Raw genomic sequence first — 12,706 nt, forward strand, 5'->3', positions numbered from 1 at the left:
AATCCCCAGCTGGACGGGACGCCAGTCCATCGCAGCGTTACTCATTTTTGCCAGCTGAGTGGACTGGAGCAACGTGAAATGAAGTGTTTTGCTCAAAAACACGTATCGCCCGGTCCAGGAATCGAAACCACAATCTTTCGAATACGCGCCTCCACATATCTATATATAATAGAATGTATATACGTAAGCATGCATTTATATGTTTATGTATGAATATCATCAACAACAATGAGTGCACAAATAACATATATATATATACGTATGGGTGTAAACCTTTGGTTGTTTTTATTATACTCACTTCCGATTCTGAAGTAGTGCTCACATCACGCAGAAACCAACAAAGTGGGGCATACAATATGTTGACAACAGCGATTGACCTCAATAACCTGCCCAATGATAAACGAAACACAGTGTCAGTGGAAAACAAGTGACTAATAATAACTTAATTTCTTTTACACAGGAAAATCTCATGTTAGGTATGTAGGCGTGTGAGTGTTTGGGTGTGCGGATGTTAGTCTATGCTTTGTTTACTTCTTATTTTTTAACAGAAAAAAATATCACTGCTTTAATGTTTTTTTTAATTTTTAATTTCATTATTTTGTTCAAACTACTGAAAAAATGCCACCAACCCTAACCCTAACTTTGATGTTTTGGGGTTTTGTACAGTTGTGTGAATTTTGCTGTCATTGTGTACAAGTCATAAATATTCTTTTCTACTCTAGGCACAAGGCCCATAATGTTTGGGGAGGGGGCCAGTCGATTAGATCGACCCCAGTACGCAACTGATATTTTATTTATCGACTCCGAAAGGATGAAAAGCAAAGTTGACCTCGGCAGAATTTGAATTCAGAAGTTAAAGACAGACGAAATACCGCTAAGCATTTCGCCCGGCTTGCAAACGTTTCTTATTTCTTTATTGCCCACAAGTGGCTAAACATAGAAGGGACAGACAAAGGGATTAAGTCGATTACATCGACCCCAGTGCGTAATTTATTGACCCCGAAAGGATGAAAAGCAAAGTCGACCTCGGCGGAATTTGAACTCAGAACGTACCAGCAGACGAATTACCGCTAGGCATTTCGCCCAGCATGATAACGTTTCTGCCATCTCGCCGCTTTACGAGTACAAGTACAAACTATAAATATTACTTGCACTACTATGAAGTTTAAAATCAGTGGTTCTTAACATGTGCAGTAACAACCGAGGCACGAATGTCAACGGCACAACCAGGAGCGTTGAATATTGACAGCTGTGATTTTTCGTTCAAATGCTATATATTTAATCCAGGAACATAACTTATATTTTTGAAATACATTTCAAAGAAAAAGAAAATTATTTGCACAATCACTTCGACTATTTTGGTGTTTAAAACCAGTGGTTCTTAACATATGCGATAACACGTCTCTGCTGTTGACTCACAATTGTCAACAGCACGCCCAGGGACATTGGATATTGAGAATTTTGACTTTTCGTTGAAATAAAATGTTTAAACTAGGAACATTACTTATATTTTAAAAATATATTTCAAAGAAAAAGAAGTTTTTGTTGAAATTAGAATATAAATAAGACACGTATTATAAGTGAGCAAAAAAAAAAAAAAAAGACATGATGTTCATATCCAAATATAATTTCATTTCACAAGACCTTGTGCCAAAATTGGAAACCATTATATAAGATCTCGGCTTGTTTATGTAATTTACATCAAGAGTTAATGTAAGAAGCATTGCACCAAGCAAATACACTGCACAAAATCAGTTTGTTTTATTAAAATAATCTGTAGTTTTATTGTTTTGCTTTTTATTTTCAGTGCACCATACGGCGTTGAACTACGAAAGTCTGAGGATCACTATTGTAAATATTGTAAGTGAATTATGTAATTATAGCTAGGGTAACAGGAAAAAATACAAACTTTAAGCAGTGTGCTGCCCTTGTTCTACTTGAATCTTGGTACATCCGACACTACAAAAACCCTGTGATATCTCTTTTCTATAGGTGTCCTAAGTACGCTTTATTTCATTTAAAGTTTAATATGGATCTCGCTGTTCATAACTTAGAGTGAGACATACGACTGTTTATTTGATATACATTGTGACATGATTTGATACTGCTGAAGAAGGTTAGGTTTATATGTTTTATTTGGAAGGTCTATTCGTTATATATTATTTATGGTGTCAATGCAAACGTAGCTTGAAGTATTTATGGCGGTTTAACGTCAAGTCTTGATAGAAGTTGCTAAGTGTTTAGGTGACGTATGAATGATACATGTATATGGAAGGTAAATAAGTGAAAAGTGATATCCACTGCATAGAATATTTGTTGTTGAAAGTAATAGCATAGCGGGAAATATGGTATAGTAGGAAGGCAGCATAGGCAATTCCAAGAGAAAGAGAGAATAATCGTCCAAGTACTTCATTTATCGACTTTGGATGTTGACTTTAGCGGGATTGAATTCAGGGTAAAGAGAGTCAGAACAGATATTGCATATCATTCTATCCAACGCTTTAATGACTGCCTATTATCAATAGTAATACGTAATAGTTTTGTATTTAACTTCCTATATTCTCATAACTATTGACTGCAAGTGTTTGAAGAAATATTAATCGACTAATATTTGATTGGTACATATTTTTAATCCAAGAGGGATAAAAAGACCAATTCATCCAAGCAGAATATGAATCAGCTAATATTTTATGGGTACTTATTTTTCGACTCTGGACTGGAGGAATAAACAAAAATGCATTATCCCGGCAGGATTTGAACCCAGGATGATATATGGTTGTTGTTGGCACTCCATCGCTTACGACGTCGAGGGTTCCAGTTAATCTGACCAACGGAACAGCCTGCTCGTAAAATTAACGTGCAAGTGGCTGAGAGCTCCACAGACACGTGTACCCTTAACGTAGTTCTCGGGGATATTCAGCGTGACACAGAGTGTGACAAGGCTGACCCTTTGAATTACAGGCACAACAGAAACAGGAAGTAAGAGTGAGAGAAAGCTGTGGTGAAAGAGTACAGTAGGGTTCGCCACCATCCCCTGCCGGAGCCTCGTGGAGCTTCAGGTGTTTTCGCTCAATAAACACTCACAACGCCCGGTCTGGGAATCGAAACCGCGAGTCCGCTGCCCTAACCACTGGGCCATTGCGCCTCCACGATATATGGTATACAGTTCAGTATTCTACTCTACGTCATTGCAGCTCGTCATTGTTGTAAACATTACTTATCTCTATATATATAAATCAGATGTCTGTGTGTGTGTGTGTATGGTTGTTATGCATGTCCACATTTTTCAGCCGTTTTCGCTCAACCATGACACACTGATAGCTTATGCTTCAAAGGTGGTCATGACCTACTTTATATTTTCCAAACACCCTGCGTATAACCAAACACCGCGAATAACTATTCAGAAAACCAGTTTTTTGCCCCTAACTTGTTTTTTCGAGCGATTTCCTCGAAATCTGACACGAACATTACACATGACAAAAGAATTGTTTTGCTTAAAATTTTTGTCAAGGTCAACCATGTTAATTGTGAAAAATCCGCGGTTTCCAACCGATTCGCTCCAAATTTGGCACAAACGTCACTTATGCTTTAAGAATTGTTTTAAACCTATGTTTTTGTCAAGTCGATCTTCGTTGAATGGAAAAAGTCTCGGAATAACTGCGTAAAATTCGGTTTTTCCGCAGTTCCAAAACTAATTTGTTCCATATTTGGCAAGAATATTACCCATGCTTAATTGACTGTTTTACACTAATGTTTTGTCAAGTTTATTTGCATTAAATTTGCTATTTACTGTATTAACATTGGGTTTTTGCTTACAACTTCTGCCATTTACTCATGCACCAAGGATTGTGGGGCAGTTTTACCTCGCTGATTTGATCTGTATACATTAGTGCTTACTTAAAATACCCCCTATTATCGACTACGGTCATGATGCCCCACCACCTCACTTCAGCACAAACTTTCTTTAATTACACTCCGCTCATAGTGATAACATGGAGTGAACTGTGAGCATGACCTTTGACATGTGGGTGTGAACACTATTAATGTGCATCCACCTTTTTTTATTTGTGTACATTAGTGTTTACTTAAACCACTCCCTATTATCACCTACGGCCATGATGGCCCCTCCCCTTCAGCCTTTTATTTGGTGTGAACGATTGCTTTTACCACGTCCTTAGTGTTTACTCCCCCACCCATTATCGCCGACAATCATAACGCCCCCTTTTCACCAACATTTTTCTTAATTACATTATGTCAATAGTCTGTCAAAAAGGGGTGAACTGCGAACATGACCTTTGACCTATACGCATGAACACTATTGATTGTCCACTGTAACGAACCTGTCCAATTAATTCTTTAATTGAATTTCTTTGGTAGAACACTGTTCACCTGATCATGCCAGTGTCAAATCGTAATTATTGATGCACTTTTGTGCATATCTGATACGTGCTTCAGCTTACAGGTTAGGCCTACCATTTGACGTACATTATTACTTTAACTTCATGCTTCCTGTTGAAATTATTCGTTGTCCCCATACGCCATTAAGTTAACTCCTTCATACTGTTTCTGCCTACAAGTTTTTAGCTTACGCGTCATTAAAGAATATTGTATTCAGTGTCGTTGTGTCCACATAGCTAACTGTCTGTCCCTGCTTCCACCTTTTTTTGAATAATACGTTTAGTAGGTTCACTTTTTATATATCATGCCAAATTTGTTTTTCTGTGTCCCTTTTTGCCCGTTTTTTAAAACTCGCAATTTAAACATAGTCCAATACTACCGCCATACCAACTAAGAAAAGAACGCGCCTTAGTCGTAAAACAGAGCCTGCTTCGGCTGCCAAAAGAAGGAGGGCAAGCCACGTTTCTCTCATGGCCAGTTATATGTCGGATGCTCCAGAGTTGGAAGCAAACAAAATCTAGTCGTACTTACTCCTAATGGCAAAACTAAAAATGTGGTCTACAGAGAGGTGTTGGAAGGAATTCCAACCTTCCAACACCTCTTTTCAAATTCGTGAGCCTCTGTGCCTCCACTACACCAGTGCAACTTTGCAGACCTGATATGTGGTGAGTGCTATTGCAGTCATGCTTTCAAAGTTACTAACTTTCCTCAACCATGTTTCTTGTCCAACCTAGGTTTGTCATCTATTTTCACAGAGTTTACATTTAAACAGTTTCGTTGCTTTCGGTGTAAACGAAAAAAAGGCCCTTTTCAGGGCCACTTTACATACAATTGTTACACCACCTGAGAACACATTACAGTCCTTTTCAGGGCTTTTTATCAAATTGTTACCGCTGTGAGTATGACAAAAAAAGTCTTTTGCAGGGCTACTTTACCCGTGATTGTTACACCATCTTAGAACGCATTAAAGCTCTTCTCAGGACTTCGTATCAAAATGTTACTGCTTGGCTTCAGCGGTACCCGGCGACCAATTTTGTTACAATTTGTTATAACTTTGTTACAATAAGCGATCAATTTTGTTACAATTTGGCGTTAACATTATTTATGACATAAGAAATTTACTAAGTATCAAAAACATTGTAGTATTTGAACTCCGAGCAATACCGGGTATTTCTGCTAGTTGTAAATAAACAAGATTTCAAAACAGTTCGAATTAATGGAGCATAAATAAAGCAATGACGCACAGAAAAAAAAAAAAAAACCCGAAATGTATTTGAAAATATATTGAACAATAAATTAGGTGATCGCTCGACTTACTGCACATAATAGCCAAATCACTCTCAAATGAAAGGCTACTGAGTTGTTTTTTTACATGTAAATTCTTATTTTTAAAGGTGCGACATCTTGTATGTTCACTTTTAGTCCCAGGTCTGCTCAAAATTAAATATACATACATCAAGGGGATTCCAGACATGACCATTTCATCATTTTTTTCATACATGATATGTTTATAACTTAATTCATCCGATGTATTCTTCCTTAATTTTAAGACTAAATGGTCCTTTTAAAAAATATTTGGCTGCTATTTCAAACAGGACCCTTGTTGATTCGGTATGTCATTTGTTTTCTCTCATTCTGTCCAATAAATATCTATATTTTCACGCACGTCCATATGCTGTTTTATATTTACGTAACGCGGTATGTCGGTTTGAATACTTTATATTATAGATTAATTACGCTGGTTCAATGCTATGCATTTTTGTAAAGAAAATTAAGTAGATAAAAAACGATCCCACTACTTGACCTGTACTATATTTTATCGACCTTGGAAAGATGAAAGACAAAGTTGTCTTCGGTGACATTTGAACTCGCACCGTAATGTATATTAGTGACAAGAAGATTATAAAGAGTAACATTTCGCCAGTGTTAATCAATTTAACTGGGATTAAGGATAAAAAAGGGATTTATATAATCGAAACTGGGCTGCCAAATTAATTAATTTCATCATAAAAGCTGACAATTTAAAAAATGTAACGGATTGTGTTAAAAGAGAGAGATAGGTAGATAGATAGATAGAGAGATAGAGAGAGAGAGAGAGAGAGAGAGAGAGAGAGAGAGAGAGAGAGAGAGAAAGTGTGTAAAACAAACAATGAAAAGACAGTATCAACAATTTATTTAGCATACACGCGTTTCGAATAGCCTGGCACAACGCAAGCGCTGCACATTGCATATTCAATCGAACCTTCATTTGATCGACTAAATTGCCAGAGATACAGGGCACGTAGCTGCTATGATTTTCGTTTCAAAGGCAGAATGCTTGTGTTAAATTTTGTATACAGTGAGATAAAGAAGGGAGTTTACAAACAATAAATTCCAGACCACTGTCTCCTTTCTTATTGTCTAGTGTTTGTGTCATAGACAAGGGGAGGTATCTTTATCAGATGTTCTTAGTTTAATGACAGCTATCAGTTGTATTCATCTTTTCAAGTTAGAGTTGCAATTTAATGATGTCCTTAAATGCAACTTAATCGTAGAAGAGAGAATGAATTTGCTAGAACTGGATTTGCTTGGATTTATTCAATCCCTATTTTCCTTCATCACCCACACAAACACACACATAAATGAAGGGTTGAACAGAAAGAACAGAAGGACAAAAATAACAGTAAGCGGAAATATAGGGAAAACTTGACGATAACATAACAAATGGGAAACTAGACAAAAACTAGATACACAGAACATTTAAAGCCGATTTCCTCGTCAGTAAATTCCCGGAAAGTCCTAGCAGTTTCACGCTTTTTACCACTGAAACCGCTCGATTCCGTCAAGCGCCAGAGCATTAATCTTCTGGGAAAAGCAAACGAACGTATACAAGAACAAAAGCAAGAACCAAGAAAGCTAAAAGAATACGTATATAATACATGATGAAATAATAATACAAGTGCATCAGAAAAAGAATTATACATATACAACAGAAAAACGTCTTTCGGCTATACAACAAAAAGAAAGTAATTATACATTTATAACACAAATAAATAACAGAAAGGGTCTTTCGACAATTAGACGAACGTAGAAGGCTGGCGCAAGGGAGAAATGGGAAGTCTTAAAAGTCAGCAGGAGAACAGACGAACGTGACCAAATATGTATGTATGTGTGCGTGTATATTGAGAGAGAGAGAGAGAATGAGGTTACGGTGTTGAATTCATGATCATAAAGTCACAGGTTCGACTTTTGGACCGGGCAGGCCATTGTTTCCTTGAGCAAGACAGTTCATTTCATGTAACTGAAGTCTACTCGGCTGAAAATGAGTACCAGTCGACTACTGATTGGTGCAACTCTCTCTCTTTTCCTCCACCTGTTGCATTCTTGATGTTCTGCTGGGTTAAGGGTAGGAGAGATAAGAGTATGTCTATGTCTGCTCGAGACTACATAGGCAACGAAAACAACTAGCAAAAATATGGTACAAATTACAAATTACACTTGCAAGTGACGTCTATGCCCCCTTCTCTCTCTCATTCTTTCTCCCCCCTCTCTCTCTCTACACACACACACATATACTTACACACACAATCACATACAGATATATATGTTCAATAAACGAACGACAAAAGAACAGGAGTCATATGATATTTTCATTAGCTGACAACTATTCCTTCTTTAAGTAAGCATGCACTCAGTGTTAAATACCAGTGGCAACATCTTATAGCTTCCTCAGAGCCATACATGCACTTAAGGATTGCAAGTAGGTCGGTTCTAATTTACTTAGTTGATACTTTATTCTGATTTTCAATAAGATTCTTGTTGAGGGAGTAACTTAAATTAAATAGTAAAACAAAATCTGGTGTGTAGTCTTGAAAAGTTACATAATCTGGTAATCTTGCATCAAAGTATGCCGAAGTAGATATAGAATTCCCTCTTTGATAGACCCTGGTCCTAATTTAATCCTACCGTCTTAAACAATTGCTATTAATAGTAAATGATGCTTGCACTCTTGATGTAAGTCAAGAGATGTTAATCAATTAAAATTAAGTATATAGTAATGAGGATAATACTTATCTATAATGACTAATAAAACAAAGGTAAGGAAGCAAAACCGAAGTTTTAAGGAATTAAAATTTATTCAAATTGACATTTGAAGGGAGCGAGTCTGATCAAAATCAACTGAGATTAAGACAGTGTAGTTTAACAAACATATGTTAACAAAAAATTTGGGAGTAAGGCAGAAATTTACACACATAAACTCAAACACACGCGGTCGTGCACGTTAGATCGAGAAACTGAGTCTATTGTACTAGAAAATGATTTCAAATTTTGGCACAAAGCCAGAAATTTGGATGAAGCTAGTCGGTCACGTTGGGCCCAGTGCTTGACTGGTGCTTATTTTATTGAACTCGAAAGGATGAAAGGCAATGTCGGCCTCGGTGGAACTTAAACTCATAAAGTAATGAGTCGAAAGAAATATCGCTAAACATTTTTGTCTGACGTTTCTAACAACTTTGCCAATTTTGCCGTCTTCTCCTCCTATACTATAAATATAATAACTGTAGTTTCACTGCAATTGGAATTGAGGCGCGCCTAATAACCTAGATGCCTGCATTATTGTGGTAAGATGTCCAGTGGAACAGTATAAAGAACAAGACAAAACAATGGATTAAATAAATTGCGAAGATATGAGAGTACACAATATATAGTATTTAACGTTGTAAGGAAGAAATAAAAGAAAAAGAGTGTTAAACATTTCGAACAAAAGCCCTTCGAAGGGATAGAAGAAAGGGAATTGTTCTTACAAGAGAAGATAAAATAGTCATCGTTTGAGTAAGGGCCCAGGTGGTTTAATTCTTCATGCCAGTCCTTCCACCATTCTACCACGTAAGCCATTATTTAACCGGCGTATTATTTAGTTTTAACTTTTCTTTTTCAGAAGCATTTTTTCTTTTGTCGAAACACTACCTATTTCCCCTCTCTTCCTTTTTAACTCTCTTGGACTCTACTCTTTTGAGATAAAACACTACATAGCTTATACTTAGGGCATTTAAAGGAAACATTAATATATACATTATACAGTTTCAGTAATGGTAGACAGCAACATCGTTAAAAACGTTAAAGTGTAGGACATAATGCCAGTCAGTATTTACTTGTTCATCAGCCTTGGCTGAGTTTTTGATCATGATCATAGATAGTCTAACTGTGAACTTTTCTTTTTCAGACACAACATACCTAAGACTACACTACCCACTGCATTCTTCCTCTTTAAAGACATTCCACCAATGACCACCACCCATCTTATTTTCAAACATAATGTACTCTAGACCAGGGGTTTTCAAACTGTGGTCCCCGGACCACAGGGGGTCCGCAAGGACAAGACAGGGGGTCCGTGGACAGCAAATACTTTTTATGGGCAATTTGATTTTATATATGTTTTTTAATCGAAATCTTTTGATTGACAATAAACCGGATCTTTGTGATTTGACGGGCAACATTTGTTTTCTTAACGAAACACTTTCAAACTTGGGACACTGGTAGAATGTGTCATATAAAACAACAACTTCTCTTAACCTTCTTAACAAAATTTTGTACATCGCAAGTTATTTCATGTTAAAGTTGTCGTATTTCTGTAATTTCAACCAATCACTGACGTCTATTCAGCTGAATACAGTTACTGCTGTTTTCTAAACAGTAGCTTTTGACCGGTAAGAAAAATGTTATTCCCCGACATATTTCATCCGGTTTAATCGTAATTTATACGCATATATTGTTTATATAATAAATTACGCTGTGCGTATCTGTGTGTGTATATTTTTCCCATAACCTCACTCATAACCCTAACCCTAACCCTAACCCTAACCCCTTCCTCTTTGTTTACGAACAGTCTAGTTAATCGGAAATGTCAACTAACGGGGATTAATACCATATACACCGTCACAGCACTTACTGTTTTCAACTGAATAGACGTCAGTGATTAGTTGAAATTATCGAAATAAGACAATTTTTAACGTGAAATAACTTCGAATACAAAATTTATTATCTGTTCTATACCACAAAATATACAAGTATACGAAGTTTGAAAGTGTTTCGGTACCAAAACACTACATAAAAAAATGTTGCTCGTCAAATCACAAAGGTCCAATAAACCTATTTGTTAGATACTGTTAAATAAATAAATGTAAAAATAGGCAAACTTTCTTGAGAAGCGGAACGCATTACAAAAAAATTTCAAGGTCAGTTTTCGTTTGACGTGCCATCCGAAAGTCCCGCGGGTTGCAATTTGTCCTTAACTGGACAAGACCATAACAATTTTCCCTTTGCTGATATTAGATTAGACCACAGCGGTCAGGTATTTTATATGAACCTCAGTAGCGTCCGAAACATTCTATTTGTCAACTACTGGGGTCCAGCTAATTAACTATATCCACAAAAGAAAAAGAAATCGGGCGATGTAAAATAGATATATTTATCAACACCAGAAGGACTAAAAGCAAAGTTGGCCTCAACAGGATTTAGACCCTCGACATAAATAGTTACAACTAAATGGTGCATAGCATTTTGCCCTGTGCTCTACCGATTATGCCAACTCATCACACTTAGATCTACATATCAACAGAATGTCCTGCCTGTTTCTCTCAGACATATCCTTAAATTGAAGATTATTTTCATCACAAATATCCAGGCTAGTTTGTGTTGCTCTTGCAGCTTATGAATTAGTAATCAAATACTAGTCACATGTGAAATATATAAACATTGACTTACGTAACAAATCCATACGATTTCACTACATGACCGGAAATAGATGGACCTACAAATATATAAAAATATACCATTACATACATACATGCATATGTACGTACGTACGTGTGTGTGTGTGTGTGTGTGTGTGTGTGTGTGTGTGTGTGTGCATGCGCGCGTGTATGTATGTGTGTATTTTGTTTCGAATTTGTGTGAATGTGTATAGAATAATATATCAGTTGAATAAAGTTAAAACAGGTTAAAACAGATGACGCATAAAGACTACTATGAAGTCACTGGGAATGGTTCCAGAATGTATAGAAGCCCTTGCTTCGGATCAAGTAGGATGGCGAACAAAGGCGTGGAATGAAGTAAAAGCATTTGAAGAGGCCAAGATAACACAAGTAAGACTCAAAAGAGATCTAAGGAAGAATGTAACGATCGAGAAGGTAAATGACAATATCCTTTTTGTGTGCACAGTCTGTGACAGACCATGCCTGTCTTTTATTGGCCTCAAATCTCATCTGCGAACGCATGGAAAACAAACCTCCACCCACTATTCAGCCTATATGTCTGTGCACACTTTTGATTGCAATGTACACCAGAAGGTTTGCAAATCCAACGGAGGCCTCAAGAGACATTTTAAGATCCACAAAGAGCAGAACTTATCTGCAGCTCTTGGTGGTTCAAATCGGAGGTGCAATCTATATGGGTGTCTTTTCAGAACATTGTCTGGTTTAAAAAGCCACATCAGATGCCATGATGGTGCTAAGGTGTAGGTACAGGAGGTGGTCAAACTTTGCATAAGAAGTAGACAACCACCATATATATATATATATATATATATATATATATATATATATATATATATATATAATATTTCAATACAAATGTATTAATACAAATGTATCAATTTCCACAGCATTCTGTTATGTCAATGTCATACTTACACGCTATGATATCGTTAAAGCTCGAGTCGTCATCACTGGTTTCATCTCTTCTACTCTGTCTGTCTGTCTGTTTGTCCATATCGGTACCTTGTTGTACCATTCTTATGAATTTATATATATATATATATATATCTGTAACATGCATGTACTTTGTATATTTATCTTTGATACTGAAAACAGAGTCTCATTAGATGTACATTTTAAATACTCAATATACCTTAATAGCAATCTGAATAAAACCGTTTTAACTGTCATTATGCATGTTCGCTTGTTTTGTCGGAATTTATATTTTTCGATGTATAAACGGAGTAAGAATACTGAAAGCATGTTACACTTACTATTCAGAGTTTCATGCTATCATCACCTGGATTCCATTACGCCGTTGCATTTTGAATTATCAATATCACACCAATATGTTATGTGAACATCACACTATCTTATTATATCAATATCACACTATTTTGTCAATACCACAGCATTCTGTTATGTCAATGTCATACTTACACGCTATGATATCGTTAAAGCTCGAGTCGCCATCACTGGTTTCATCTCTTCTACTCTGTCTGTCTGTCTGTTTGTCCATCTATCTCTGTCTGTCTGTCTCTCTCCCTCTCACTCTTCCTTTCACTTCTTATACA

The 12,706-nt window shown here is 36.5% G+C and overlaps 1 protein-coding gene across 5 annotated transcripts in view; it reads right to left on the minus strand.

Moving 5' to 3' along the window:
• The window catches only part of LOC106880924 (synaptic vesicular amine transporter), a 106,350-nt gene that overhangs the window by 14,704 nt on the left and 78,940 nt on the right, over positions 1-12,706 (minus strand). For all 5 annotated transcript variants that reach the window (XM_089347594.1, XM_089347590.1, XM_089347593.1 and 2 more), the window contains exons 15-16: positions 11,143-11,188; positions 299-386 (exon numbers count right to left, since the gene is read on the minus strand). In XM_089347594.1, the coding sequence (XP_089203720.1) occupies positions 299-386; positions 11,143-11,188 (134 nt within the window). The remainder of the gene's footprint in view (positions 1-298; positions 387-11,142; positions 11,189-12,706) is intronic.

Source organism: Octopus bimaculoides, chromosome 2, assembly GCF_046866305.1.
Source record: "Octopus bimaculoides isolate indiv1 chromosome 2, ASM4686630v1, whole genome shotgun sequence".
In the NCBI taxonomy this organism is placed as follows: Eukaryota; Metazoa; Mollusca; class Cephalopoda; order Octopoda; family Octopodidae; genus Octopus; species Octopus bimaculoides.